This window comes from Mesoplodon bidens (assembly GCF_964165515.1).
Source record: "Mesoplodon bidens genome assembly, chromosome: 7".
Classification (NCBI taxonomy): Eukaryota; Metazoa; Chordata; class Mammalia; order Artiodactyla; family Ziphiidae; genus Mesoplodon; species Mesoplodon bidens.
In genome coordinates, this window is record NC_138164.1 from 115,873,668 (window position 1) to 115,884,781 (window position 11,114).

The 11,114-nt window shown below is 67.1% G+C and overlaps 1 protein-coding gene across 1 annotated transcript in view; it reads right to left on the minus strand.

Annotated features, from left to right (window-relative positions):
* The window catches only part of LOC308620875 (mucin-2-like), a gene marked incomplete at both ends in the record, with an annotated part of 32,614 nt that extends 22,348 nt beyond the window's left edge, over window positions 1-10,266 (minus strand). The window contains 25 exons of the mRNA XM_081240762.1: window positions 167-298; window positions 448-604; window positions 1,030-1,269; window positions 1,400-1,579; window positions 1,665-1,775; window positions 2,093-2,231; window positions 2,524-2,675; window positions 3,064-3,164; window positions 3,283-3,335; window positions 3,442-3,697; window positions 4,085-4,211; window positions 4,439-4,533; window positions 5,002-5,166; window positions 5,261-5,398; window positions 5,529-5,598; window positions 5,687-5,797; window positions 5,886-6,024; window positions 6,131-6,248; window positions 6,736-6,861; window positions 7,050-7,260; window positions 7,417-7,526; window positions 7,612-7,702; window positions 8,034-8,148; window positions 8,909-9,179; window positions 10,191-10,266. Of these exons, the coding sequence (XP_081096888.1) occupies window positions 167-298; window positions 448-604; window positions 1,030-1,269; window positions 1,400-1,579; window positions 1,665-1,775; window positions 2,093-2,231; window positions 2,524-2,675; window positions 3,064-3,164; window positions 3,283-3,335; window positions 3,442-3,697; window positions 4,085-4,211; window positions 4,439-4,533; window positions 5,002-5,166; window positions 5,261-5,398; window positions 5,529-5,598; window positions 5,687-5,797; window positions 5,886-6,024; window positions 6,131-6,248; window positions 6,736-6,861; window positions 7,050-7,260; window positions 7,417-7,526; window positions 7,612-7,702; window positions 8,034-8,148; window positions 8,909-9,179; window positions 10,191-10,266 (3,484 nt within the window). The remainder of the gene's footprint in view (window positions 1-166; window positions 299-447; window positions 605-1,029; window positions 1,270-1,399; window positions 1,580-1,664; window positions 1,776-2,092; window positions 2,232-2,523; window positions 2,676-3,063; window positions 3,165-3,282; window positions 3,336-3,441; window positions 3,698-4,084; window positions 4,212-4,438; window positions 4,534-5,001; window positions 5,167-5,260; window positions 5,399-5,528; window positions 5,599-5,686; window positions 5,798-5,885; window positions 6,025-6,130; window positions 6,249-6,735; window positions 6,862-7,049; window positions 7,261-7,416; window positions 7,527-7,611; window positions 7,703-8,033; window positions 8,149-8,908; window positions 9,180-10,190) is intronic.
* Window positions 10,267-11,114: the final 848 nt, after the last annotated feature.

An 11,114-nucleotide genomic window follows, 5' to 3' on the forward strand; every position in this document is an offset into this window, starting at 1 on the left:
GTCTCCTGACCTGACGTGGCGTGTTAAGCTGCCCCTTTCCTGCCTCTCTCCTCTAGGGCGGGGTCTCGGCTCAGGCTCCAAGCCCCCTGTCTGGTGAACAAGCTGCAGCGCAGCGAGCCTGGCCCACCCTGGAGCGCAGGGTCCCGGGCCCCACGGGGCGCCTCACCCTCCAGGTAGGACACAGAGATGTTGGAGTGAAGGCCGCTGATGGTCCTGCACGTCTCGAAGCTGCGGTTCCCGCAGGGTTCGTAATGCCACTGGCACTCATTCGGGGGGTTGTAGTAGTCACAGAATATAGCTGGGGGAGGGGGCATGGGGGTCAGGCTCGGGGAGGGCCGGGGCCCGGCGGGGGAGGCAGGGAGGGGGCCACAAGCACCCCAGACCCCGGTGCAGCAGCCTCCAGCCCGCCACACTGGCACCCCAGGTCCAGGACAGGCGGGCACTCACGGCACAGATCAGGCGTCCTCCAGAACACGCAGGCCCCCTCTTTGGTGCACTCCTGGGCGTAGGAGGCCACAGCAGAGCAGAAACACTCACAGTCCCCGCCCGTGTCGCAGGAGCACGAGTCGTGGACACAGGCATCGTAGAAGGGCTTGGGGTCCACCTAGGGGAGGAGCCTCCATGAGCCCGCCGTCCACACCGCCCTCATGCGGACAGGCCTTCCCCTGTGGCCCAGGAAGCTCAGGACCCCAAGGACGACTCTGCGCCCGGGACAGGGTGTGGTCACCCAGCCCTCGGCCCCCAGGGCTCCAGTGGGGCTGGCAGGGGAGGTCCCGCGACGGCTGCCCCCCACCACCGCTGCCGGGAGCTAAGGGCCACCTGGGCCTTAGGGGGTGTGTCCTCTCTCCCTCCCTGGAAGGTACAGAGGCGGGGGGTCCACCCAGTGGTCTCAGAGGGAAGGCTGGACCTCTGGTCACGTGTCCAAAGGACACAGAAGATGCAGCTGAAGCTGGAGAACAGATGGCACAAGGGGACGCAGCCGGGAGACTGCCCCGCCCTCGGCCCTGCCCGCGCCCACTCCCCGCCCACCTTGCTGTGGCAGACCGCGAAGACCCTGCTCTTGATGATGCTGCACTGCTTCTCGGCCCAGGAGCGGCGGTGCGGCCTCTCGGTGCACGGCTCGGGGATGGTGCTCACGTCCGGACAGCTGGGGGCCTCCTTCCAGCTGTTCCCGAAGTCCAGCTCGCTGTCCACCACCATGTGGTCCCGAGTGGTGAAGTCGTTGCTGGATCGCTGGTCAAAGTTCCCACACAGGCCACACACAGTGCCCTACAGAGACAAGCCGGCCAGGGGCTTTGCAGGAGGGCTCGCAGGAGGGAGGGGCTGGCCGCTCATGAGCCTGGGAGGCCCAGGTGGGTGCACGGGCATGGACCGGCTGACAGGCAAGGCAGCTGCGCACCTTGTAGGAGGGGGCAAGCTTGACGAAGATGGTGGTCCTCTTGTCCCAGATGACGATGATGCCGATGCTGGCCTCCACCACCAGGTACTGGCCCACTTCCCTCGTGGTGTAGTCCACAGCATGGCCCACGTCGCGCTGTATCACCAGGCGGTGCTTGTCCTCCAGCTTTAGCTCCGTCCTCTGTACCCAGGGGAGAGGCTCCGTCACTGGCCGGGTCTGAGGGTCCCCAAGGGACCTTGTGTGCCCAGGGGCAGGCAGCACTCACCCCCATGAAGATCTTGATGGCCTTGGAGCAGGTGACGCCCGTGGTGCCACAGGGGACCTTCTCGGTGAGGATGCTGAAGGAGCCCAGTGAGGAGTTCTGGCCACAGTAGTCCTGGGGGCCCACGGGCACGTGAGCCAGGCCGGCCCGGCCGTGAGGGTCCTGGGCACCCCACCCCCGCTGGGCCTGGTCAAGCCTCAGCCCCTCATCTGTTGAGAGGGGCCTTAACCCCCCAAACACACATGCCCCTGTGCACCCCACACCCCCGAAACCCACGGGAGGGTCATGGAATGGGAGGGCCAAGGAAGGGCTCCCCTCCCACCCCAGACCCCCTCCACTCAGAGCCTCCTAACTGGTCTGGGAGCAGCCCTGGGCTGGCAGGGCAGGGACCACGCAGCAGAGGCAGACTCTGGCCGTGCCCTCGGCCTCACCTGAACGGCCACGTAGGAGCAGTGTCCATCGAAGTCATAGTACTTCCCATCGAAGGTGATGTAGTGGCTGTTCCCGTAGATGGCACAGGTACCGTAGCACACGGACTGGGTGCATGCCCAGCGCCCCTTCTGGCAGATGCTGAGGAGAGCGAGATGGGGGGCCTGGAGGGGCTGCAGGGGCCCAGGTCCCCCACCCCTGCTCAGCGTGTACCCTGGCGCTGTGCGGAAAGGCCCCCAGCAACTCACAGAGCACACCTCCAGGCCCTCCTATCCCAGCGCCCACCCAGGCCAGGGCCCTGCCAGCCAGGTGGGAGGCCACGTGGCCCTGCAGACCCCGGCCGGCCCCGTGGAGGAGACCCCCATGGAGGAGGCCTGTGGTCCAGGGCCGGCTCCCCACGGAGCGCTTGGGGGTCGGAGGCCAGGGTGCTTACCAGGTGTTGCAGTCCACCCTGATCTTGTCCCCGGGGGAGTACAGGTCCTTGTTGTGCACACATGGGCACGCCTCCTCCACCACGCAGCCACCCCGGCCATCGTCAATCAGCCCCTCGGGGCACACGCAGCCACTGAGGCACTCCGTCTGGTACTGACGGGCGGTTTGGAGAGCGGGGTTCGGGGATCAGGTGCCGGGCCCAGGGCAGCTGGCCCCTCTTCTGATGTTGCAGACACCCCTCATGCCCCGCCCCCCCACCCTCTGACGCTTGACGTCTCTCCCTGGTCCAGACTCCGGAGCCCTGCTCTCGGGCTCACCACTGGGCTGGGAGATGGGGGAGAGCAGCCTGCCAGGGGCCCCTACACTGGTCCCTGTGCCCTCAGCGGGCTGGGTGGGGACCCACGGGCGGCCACCTCGCCCGAGGAACGGGGAGGGCCAGCGAAGCGCACGTGTCCAGAGGACCTAGAGCCCAGAGCCACAGAACCGACCGGACGGGAGCCTGCCTGCACCCCCATCCACAGCGCCCCCACCCAGCACGCACGTAGCCGGCAGCCAGCGTCTGGCAGCTGACAGGCCTGGGGTTCCAGATGGCCAGCGCCGTCAGGTTGTTGCAGTCGACGTGGATCTTCGGGGCCGTACAGCCTGCGGGACGGAAGGGGCCGCCTCAGCTCCGGTGAAGTTGGGTGGGGGGCTCGTGCCGGCAGTGGAGGGGGAGCAGGTTGGGGGGCGGCAGGCCATGCACCGGGCAGCAGCCACTCACGCTGGCCGAGCAGCCTGATGTACCGGCAGTGCAGCCTCCCGTTCCGGCAAACGCTGTGAGGGAGAGGCGGGGGGTGAGTGGGGCCCCCGGCGCGGCCCCAGCGGCTCTGCGGGCCCCCCAGCAGAGCTGGCCCCCCCTCCCCGGCCCCAGGCCACACACCATCGCTCCTCCTGCTTCAGGACGACCTGCCCCGCCTCCAGGTAGAGGCCATGGTGGAAGCAGGAGCACCTGGCCAGGGGCACGCAGCGGCCCTTCTCGTCCAGGAAGGTGTGGTCGGGGCAGCCGCAGCCGTCCACGGGCGCGAAGCCCTTGATACAGTGGGTGTCAGACTCGGACAGCGAGCGGCAGGTCGGCTGGCAGGCGGTCAGGTTGTACAGGAAGACCTGCGACCTGGGGCAGGAGCCCACGTCCTTGTCTGCAGAGGGGAGGGGCCGGCCTGAGGGGCGGGAGGACGGCCCCCAACTCCCTTCCCCGAAAGCCAGCCCCGAGCCCCACCTCTGGCCAGGACACCCACCCCGCCAAGGGACCAACGAGGGCAGTCACCCCGGGACCACCCTGGCCACACAGGTGCCCCAGCCCCACGCACCTCCCCTTCTGAGCTAAGGCATCGTGGCCACAGTTCCAGGCCCCCCGCCCCTGCAAGCAGAGTGGCCCAGGGCCGGTTTCCTACTGCTTCCTGGCCAAGGAAGCTGGGAGTGATGTCGCCCCCCTGCACCCTCGACCCTCGACGGCCAGGGCGAGCTGCCACCTGGGACAGCAGCGACCTGAAGGCCGGCCCAGGCCCAGGACACCTGGCACTCACTGCAGACGCGCTCCCGCCAGCCCCACAGCATGACGCCCTTGATGGCGCAGGCGCGGGCGTAGGAGGACAGGGCCGCGCACATGCAGTCCTCCGTGCTCTGGCAGTTGCACGTGTCATACTTGCACCTCTGTGGGGGCAAACAGGGTAGTGAACGGGGAGAGCTGGCTGGGGGACATCACGCCCGTGTGAGCACTCAGACACGTGGCACTTACGCACGTGCACACACACACCCGGCTATACACGTGCTGTGCACACACACCCAGCTATACACATGTGCTGTGCACACACACGCAGCAGTTTCCCACAGGAGCCTCGCAGGCAGCAGGGAGGGAGTGCCTGGGTGGGCCCACCCACCTTGTAATACTCGGCTGGGTCCACGGCAGAGTGGCACCTGCTGAACGGGGTCTCTGTCTTCTTCAGCAGGGAGCACCAGTGCTCAGCGTAGTTGGCTGGAGAGCGTTTAGCCCCTCAGTGGGGATGGCCCCTCCAACAAGTCCCCCAGGTCAGGCTGCCCAGCCGCCCAGGCTGGAGCAGACACTGTCCCCTCGGTGGACCGAACCCAGGCCCCTCCCTTCAGGGCAGGTCAGCACAGGACTGTGCCCCTTTGTAAGGCAAGGGTTCCCACCCCTCTCCTCTCTCCACCTCATGGACGTGGCAGGTGACCTGGCAGGTGTTAGGGTGTCCTGTCAAGGCACCAGGCCAGCCCCCGGACGAGGGTCACCAGCCTGCGATTAGTAGCCCTGGCCTCTCTGCCATGTCACTGGGCAGGCTGCCACCGTTGGCCACCATAAACCAGCCGCAAGGCAGACAGCAGCAGGTGGACGGCTGGCTCTGTTGTCTCCGCGCTACACCCGCCCGCCACGTCCCACCAGGAGCCCTGTCCGCGCAGGGCCACCTCCCCAGCGGCCGAGCCTCACCGCTCTCGATGTTGAGGGAGCAGGGGTCATCCAGCCAGTCCAGCTTGTCGTGGCAGCTCAACTGGGCCTTCCAGGTGTTGGCGAAGCCGGCGCCTGTGGCCTCCACCAGCCCACCGGCTGTCTTGAAGTCGTCACCTTCAAGGCCGTTGAAGTTCCCGCAGAGGCCTGAGGGGCCAGGACAGGGTGGGAAAGGGTCGGGGGTCAGAGTGCGCAGGCCCGAGGGTGGCCTGCGTGGGGAGAGCTGGGCGGGGCCGCTCACCCTGCACCTGCCCCTGGGCAGCATGTTCCAGCATCAGGAAGAGCTGCATGACTGGCACCAGCTGGACCTGCAGCCTGAGGCCGAAGGCGGTGGTCACGACGAGGTGGTGGGAGGACAGTTGAAAGATGGAGAAGCTCGCTGCAAGGCAGGGGAGGGGGAGGGCCATGGAGGGCTCGTGGGGAGGGCCGCCCTCCTTCCCCGTCCCCCTCCCCCCTCCTCCCCCCGCCCTGCCCCCTCCCCAGCATGGGCGCCCTGGAGCTGGACTCACCCGTCACGTGGGGCAGATTCACCTGCAGCTCATTCAGCAGGACGCTGCCATCCAACTTGAAGGCCACCACCTGTGGGCAAGGCCAAGTGTACACGGGGGCTGAGAAGGGCCTTGGGGCCCCCGGGGTTGCTGGGAGGGCAGGGGGCAGGGGCACCCACGTTCTTCTTGTTGTCAGCCAGCAGCACCACTGTCTTCAGGCAGGTCTGCTTGCCGGTGGAGCCGCAGGGGGTCAGCTCGCCCAGGATGGCATAGGAGTCGTTGTGGGTGCCCTGCAGGGAGGGCAGAGGGCGTTGCAGCCACACAGCGTGTGGGGCGGGGGTCCAGCTCCACCCACATGCCCAGCCGGGTGCCAGCCACCTTGGTCAGCACGTAGTAGCAGTCCCCGTGGAACGTGTACTTCCTCCCGTCGAAGGTGGTGATATGGGCACCGCCCTCCAGGGCACAGGTCTTGGGGCACTGCAGGTCCTGGCACACCCAGCGGCTGGCGTTGCAAACACTGTCGGGCAACAGGGCCAGGGTCAGGCTCGACTGCCACCCCAACCCGCTGGGACCCTCAGCCCACCTGGACCCCAGCCCATTGGGACCCCAGCCCCAGGACCCACCACTGCTCGCAGTTGTTGGTGATCTGTTGGCCAGGTGCATACAGGTGTCCGTGCAGCTTGCAGTGACACTGGTTCACAGGGATGCAGCCGCCACCCTTGATGTCATCGTACACAGTGCCTGGGACAGCGTGGGACATGTTCCGTTCAGCCGGCCCGAACAGTGCCAGAGTGCCCCCGGCGGGGCTGCCGTTCCCAGGGCCACAGCCAGGGGCTGGCCTCCCTGAAGGGGCGCTGCCAGCCAGGCCTCCCAGCCACAAACACCTATGGTCCTTTGGGGGACAACTGTGGTCCCCACACTGTATCTGAGGGACCTGCTTCCAGGCTCAGAGCCACAGGCCAGGCAGGAGGACGTCTATCCACGGGGTGATGAACAGGAAGGTGACACTGCTGTGTGTATGTTGGAGGGTCTTCAGCCCTTGTATTCCTTCTACCTGGACCTTGTCCCCTGATGTCCCTGCAGGGCCCCGAGCTGTCACTCTCCCTCAGCCCGGCTGAGAGCCGAGGCCCAGGCAGCGAGGCGGCCGTCCCACCACGCACAGGCGGCGGGTGGTGCTTCAGGGCAGCGCGCTCCACCCTGGCTGCCTGCCTGCGTCCTCAGCACTCACCTTCTGGGCAGAAACAGCCGTCCATGCGATGTTCCTCACACAGGCTGCTGACCTCCAGGTGTGAGCAGGTGTCCATGCAGGGCGAGCCGCTCTCCAGGTAAACCATGGTCCCAGGGCAGCTCTTAGCTAGACAGGCAAAGGCAGGCCCCTGAGCCGAGGGGCAGAGCGCAGCGGGCGCCACGAAGGGTCCGTGCCGACCTCGCGCCCCGGCTGAGGTGGGCACAGCGTGGCTCCCAGTCCAGGGCACAAAGGGCACCGCGCTCCCCGTGGATAATGCCCCACGCGCCCCCGGCTCCTGGCCGCACGGTGCTTACGGCAGAGCGAGGCGGTCCTCCAGTTCCGAGGCCTGCCACCTGCGTGGGAGCATTGGCGGGAGAACTCGGCGATGGTGCTGCAGACGCAGGAGGTGCCATGCGGGCACTGGCAACGGTCCTGCATGCAGGCCTGCACGTGCAGCTCCAGAGGCACCAGGTCCCGGCAGTCCTCGAAGGCCGCGTCTGTCAGCAGCCTCTCGCACTCGGCGCGCTGGCGGGCAGTGGGTGGGGCTGCTCACCGTCTCCTCCCCTCCGCGCCACCAGGGTGGGGGCGGGGTCCCCAACAGAGGCCAGCGGGCACAGCTCTGGGGGGAGGGGCAGGCTCTGCTCCCACAGCTCCCTCCCCACCGAATGGCCAGCGACTCACATGCTCAGAGCAGGACTCGGGGGTCGGCACCTCCTGGGGGCCATCGCACACCTCCTCAGGCTTGTTGATCTTCTGCATGTTCCCAAACTCGATGGGACTGAAGAGCACGCCTGGGGTGGGGGGCACAGCCGTTCAGCGGGACCAGGCGGGGAGCCTGCCCACAGCCCAGTCACCAAGGCCCGAGGAGGCCCTCACCATCGGAGAGGAACTCAGAGTAGGTCTGCAGACCGTTGTAGTCACCGCAGAGGCCACACGTATGGTTCCGGAACTTACTGTCCAGCTCCAGCTATCCGGGGAAGGGGGACAAGTGAGCAGGCCGTGGGGCAGCCAGGTCAGCCTCAGAACCCTGTCTGAACGGGTCTCAGCCGTGGTGGGAGAGCTGGGGTTAGCTGGGGGGGGGTGCGGGGGGGAGCCCTGGCCGCGCTGAGGACCAGGAGGGTTTTGGGCAAGGGTCAGGGCCAGCCCACCACCCTGGACAAGAGGGTGCCCTCACGGGGTGGACCGCCTGATCCCCGGCTCCGCCTCCAACCACTCCACCCGCCCAAAGGCCACACAGCGCCCCAGCCCGCCCGGACCCCCTCTTGGCCCCGCCGGGGTCCCCGAGGCCCGTGACACACCATGACTGAGTCTTCCCGGTTCCACATGAGCGTGAGGCCCACACGGGAATAGACCTTGGTGTAGGCGTCAGTCTTCTCGATGAGCAGCCCCGGGCTGTAGTGCGGGCTGCTGACCCTGCAGGATGGGCACCAGGGTCACGCCGGCCCATGCAGCACCCACGTGGCAGAGGGGCTGAGGCTGTGGGCGTGGGTGGGGTGGCCAGCTCCCTTCCGGGAGCCACAAACAGCGTGGCCACCCTCTGGGGGCACTCGAGCCGTGGCCGAGCCCCTGTCCACCTGCCTGGCTCGGTCCTCTGGGCCAAGCCACACCCGCCTGCCCAACGCCCTCTCCACACCCCCTCCCTGGGCTCTGCTCTGGGCAGGACCCCCAGGGAGCCCGTAAAAGCCCTGGGAGGAGGGAGGACCAGGCTGGAGAAGCCCCACCCACCCCATCGCCCAGGGCAGGCGCTGTGCCCACCCCACACTGCCCCTGTGGGCCCTGTTCCCACCCCCTACTCTGAACCTGGGCTTCGGGGAATCAAAATCCCTTGCAGCAGGGGAAGGGCAAACCCGGCAGGTGGGGACCCCCCTGCACCCCACCCCCTGCCCGCCCGGGGCAGGAATGAGCTCAGAGCCCCACCGTTCCTGAGACAATGCGGGACAGCGTGAGGGGGAGGAGGAACGGGCCCCCCGTGGGCTCCTGTAACCCTGGCCTGGGCTGCCAGCGGCGGGGCTGAAGGAGACTCACTGGTTTAATAAAGCTCCCTCCCCAACACTCTCCTTCTCAGCCGGCGGGGCAGTGGGGGGAGGTGGGGGGGAAGGGAGGGCAGACGGGGGCACCAGCCAGGCCGCACTTGCTCACGGGACGTGGGAAGGGACACTGCCTGACCACTCACACGGCGCCATTCACCACAACGAGCTGGCTGGTGAGGTAGATGGCGTCACCCTTGATGGTCAGCAGGATGTACTCGACCTGGGGGTGGCCCCCACTGCGGCCGGGGCCCCGTTTCAGGTGCACAGCAAACTCCTGGTAGGTGTCTCGGCAGTCAGAGGCGAAGTTGTAGTCGCACAGCCCGGGGAAGCGGAAGATGTCTCCGTCGAAAGTCTTGTAGTGGGAGTCACCCCATGTGCTGCAGACACTGTGGCCGTGGTTCCGGGTCCTGCCTTCTGGGGAGCAGCGGGTGGGCGCATGAGCAGCCCACGTCGCCAGGAAGCCTGTCCGTCCGAGGCTCCAGCCTGGCAGCGGCCCAGTGAGGACCCTCCAGAGGCGCCCCGCAGCAGCTCAGAGCCCGTCGGGGTCTCGGCCCAGGCCCCACGGAGGGTCGTCCTGTGGGGGGGGACTCTGCTGGACACTGGCCACCCCACCCACGCGGTCTCAGCCCCCTGAAAGGGCGTCTCCAGCTGCCGCGCCCTCCCACCCTGACCCTGCAGGGGATGTGGCCGTGTGCTGAGCGGGGAGCAGGGCCAGAGGGGCTGTCGGGCTCCCTGGAGCCCTGTCAGCCTGGCCCACTCCCCACCCCGGTCTCCACCACACTCCGTCCATCGACGCCCCAGCCAGCACCCCAGCCCCGCCCCAGCCGCCCCTCACCCTGCAGAAGGTCTGTGCCAGACCCCTCAGAGGGAGCCTGCGGCATGTTCATCCATATGGGGCCAGCTCCCCTGTCCCCCAACCCCGCCACTGCCCTGTCCCCAAATGCCCTGCTGGGACAGAGATGTCCCCATCCTACGTCTGCATGGTCTTCTCTGGCTGAAGCCACCCCTTGAGCAGAGACCCAAACAGCTGGCTCTGCTGAAGAGCCCAGCTTGGTCTTGACCCCCAGTCCCGGTATCAGGATCCCTGATACCGGGACTGGGGGCCTCCCCTGGCCTGGCCCCTCCTGGCAGGCCCCTGCCTCCCCCAGGCCCAGACAGCCACCCAGACCCGTGCTTCCCCCTGGGACTGTCCTCTGGATACACACTCTGGCCAGGCGATCACCTTCAGAAGCATGTGGGAACCCAAGACCCCCTCCCTCCCTCCCTTCCTCCCTTCCATCCCTCCACCCAGAGTCAGCAGGGGTGGGGGTGCAGGAGGCCTGGCCCAGGCTGTCCACCCCAAAGCCCAGGCTGAGGGAGACACCTCTACCCCAGGCAGGACCATGTACCCTGGGCCGCCCAGCCTTCCTGCCCGCACCCTCTCACCTCTCTGGAGCTCTGAGCCCCTGACCCAGGTCAGAGTCAGGCAGAGGGCCACCAGGAGGGCTAGTGGCAGCCCCATGGTGGCCAGAAGCGTGGTGTGGGAGAGCGACCGGGGCAGGGGTCTAGGCCTTATATGGCCCCGCGGAGCCGTCAGAGGGTGGGGAGGGCAAGGGAGGGTTGAGGGGTGGGTGGGGCACCCGCCAGATTGTCAGGAAAGCAGCTGCCGGGGCTCTGAGGGCCCTGGTGGGGAAATATTGATTCAGGTTATCTGAGGTTTATTTTTTATTGCTCCCGGGGTAGAGCTGGCTCTGCCCAGGATGCGGCAGCCCCAATTACCCGATTCCAACACACACCCAAGGCGGACCTCCGTCCGTCCCAGCCACTAGCAGTACCAGGCCCGGGGCAGGGATGACCTGGTCCCCCATTTTTTTTATGTGGGATCTAATTTTGTTTGTTTGTTTGTTTGTTTGGCTGCGTTGGGTCTTTGTTGCTACATGCGGGCTTTCTCTAATTGCGGCGAGCGGGGTCTACTCTTGGTTGCAGCGTGGGGTTTCTCATTGCGGTGGCCTCTCTTGTTGCGGAGCACGGGCTGTAGGCACGCGGGCTTCAGTAGTTGTGGCATGCAGGCTCAGTAGTTGTGGCGTGCGAGCTTCAGTAGTTGTGGCTCACGGGCTCTAGAGCACAGGCTCAGTAGTTGTGGCACGCGGGTTTAGTTGCTCCGCGGCATGTGGGATCTTCCTGGACCAGGGCTCGAACCTGTGTCCCCTGCATTGGCAGGCAGACTCTCAAACACTGCACCACCAGGGCCGTCTGGAAGCACGTCCTGGCAGCCAGCAGGCTCCCCAAGGCCCCCACCCCACCCATCCAGCATCTCTGGTACAGCGAATGTCAAACGGGGTGCCTCCCAAGGGGCCCCAGTGGACCACT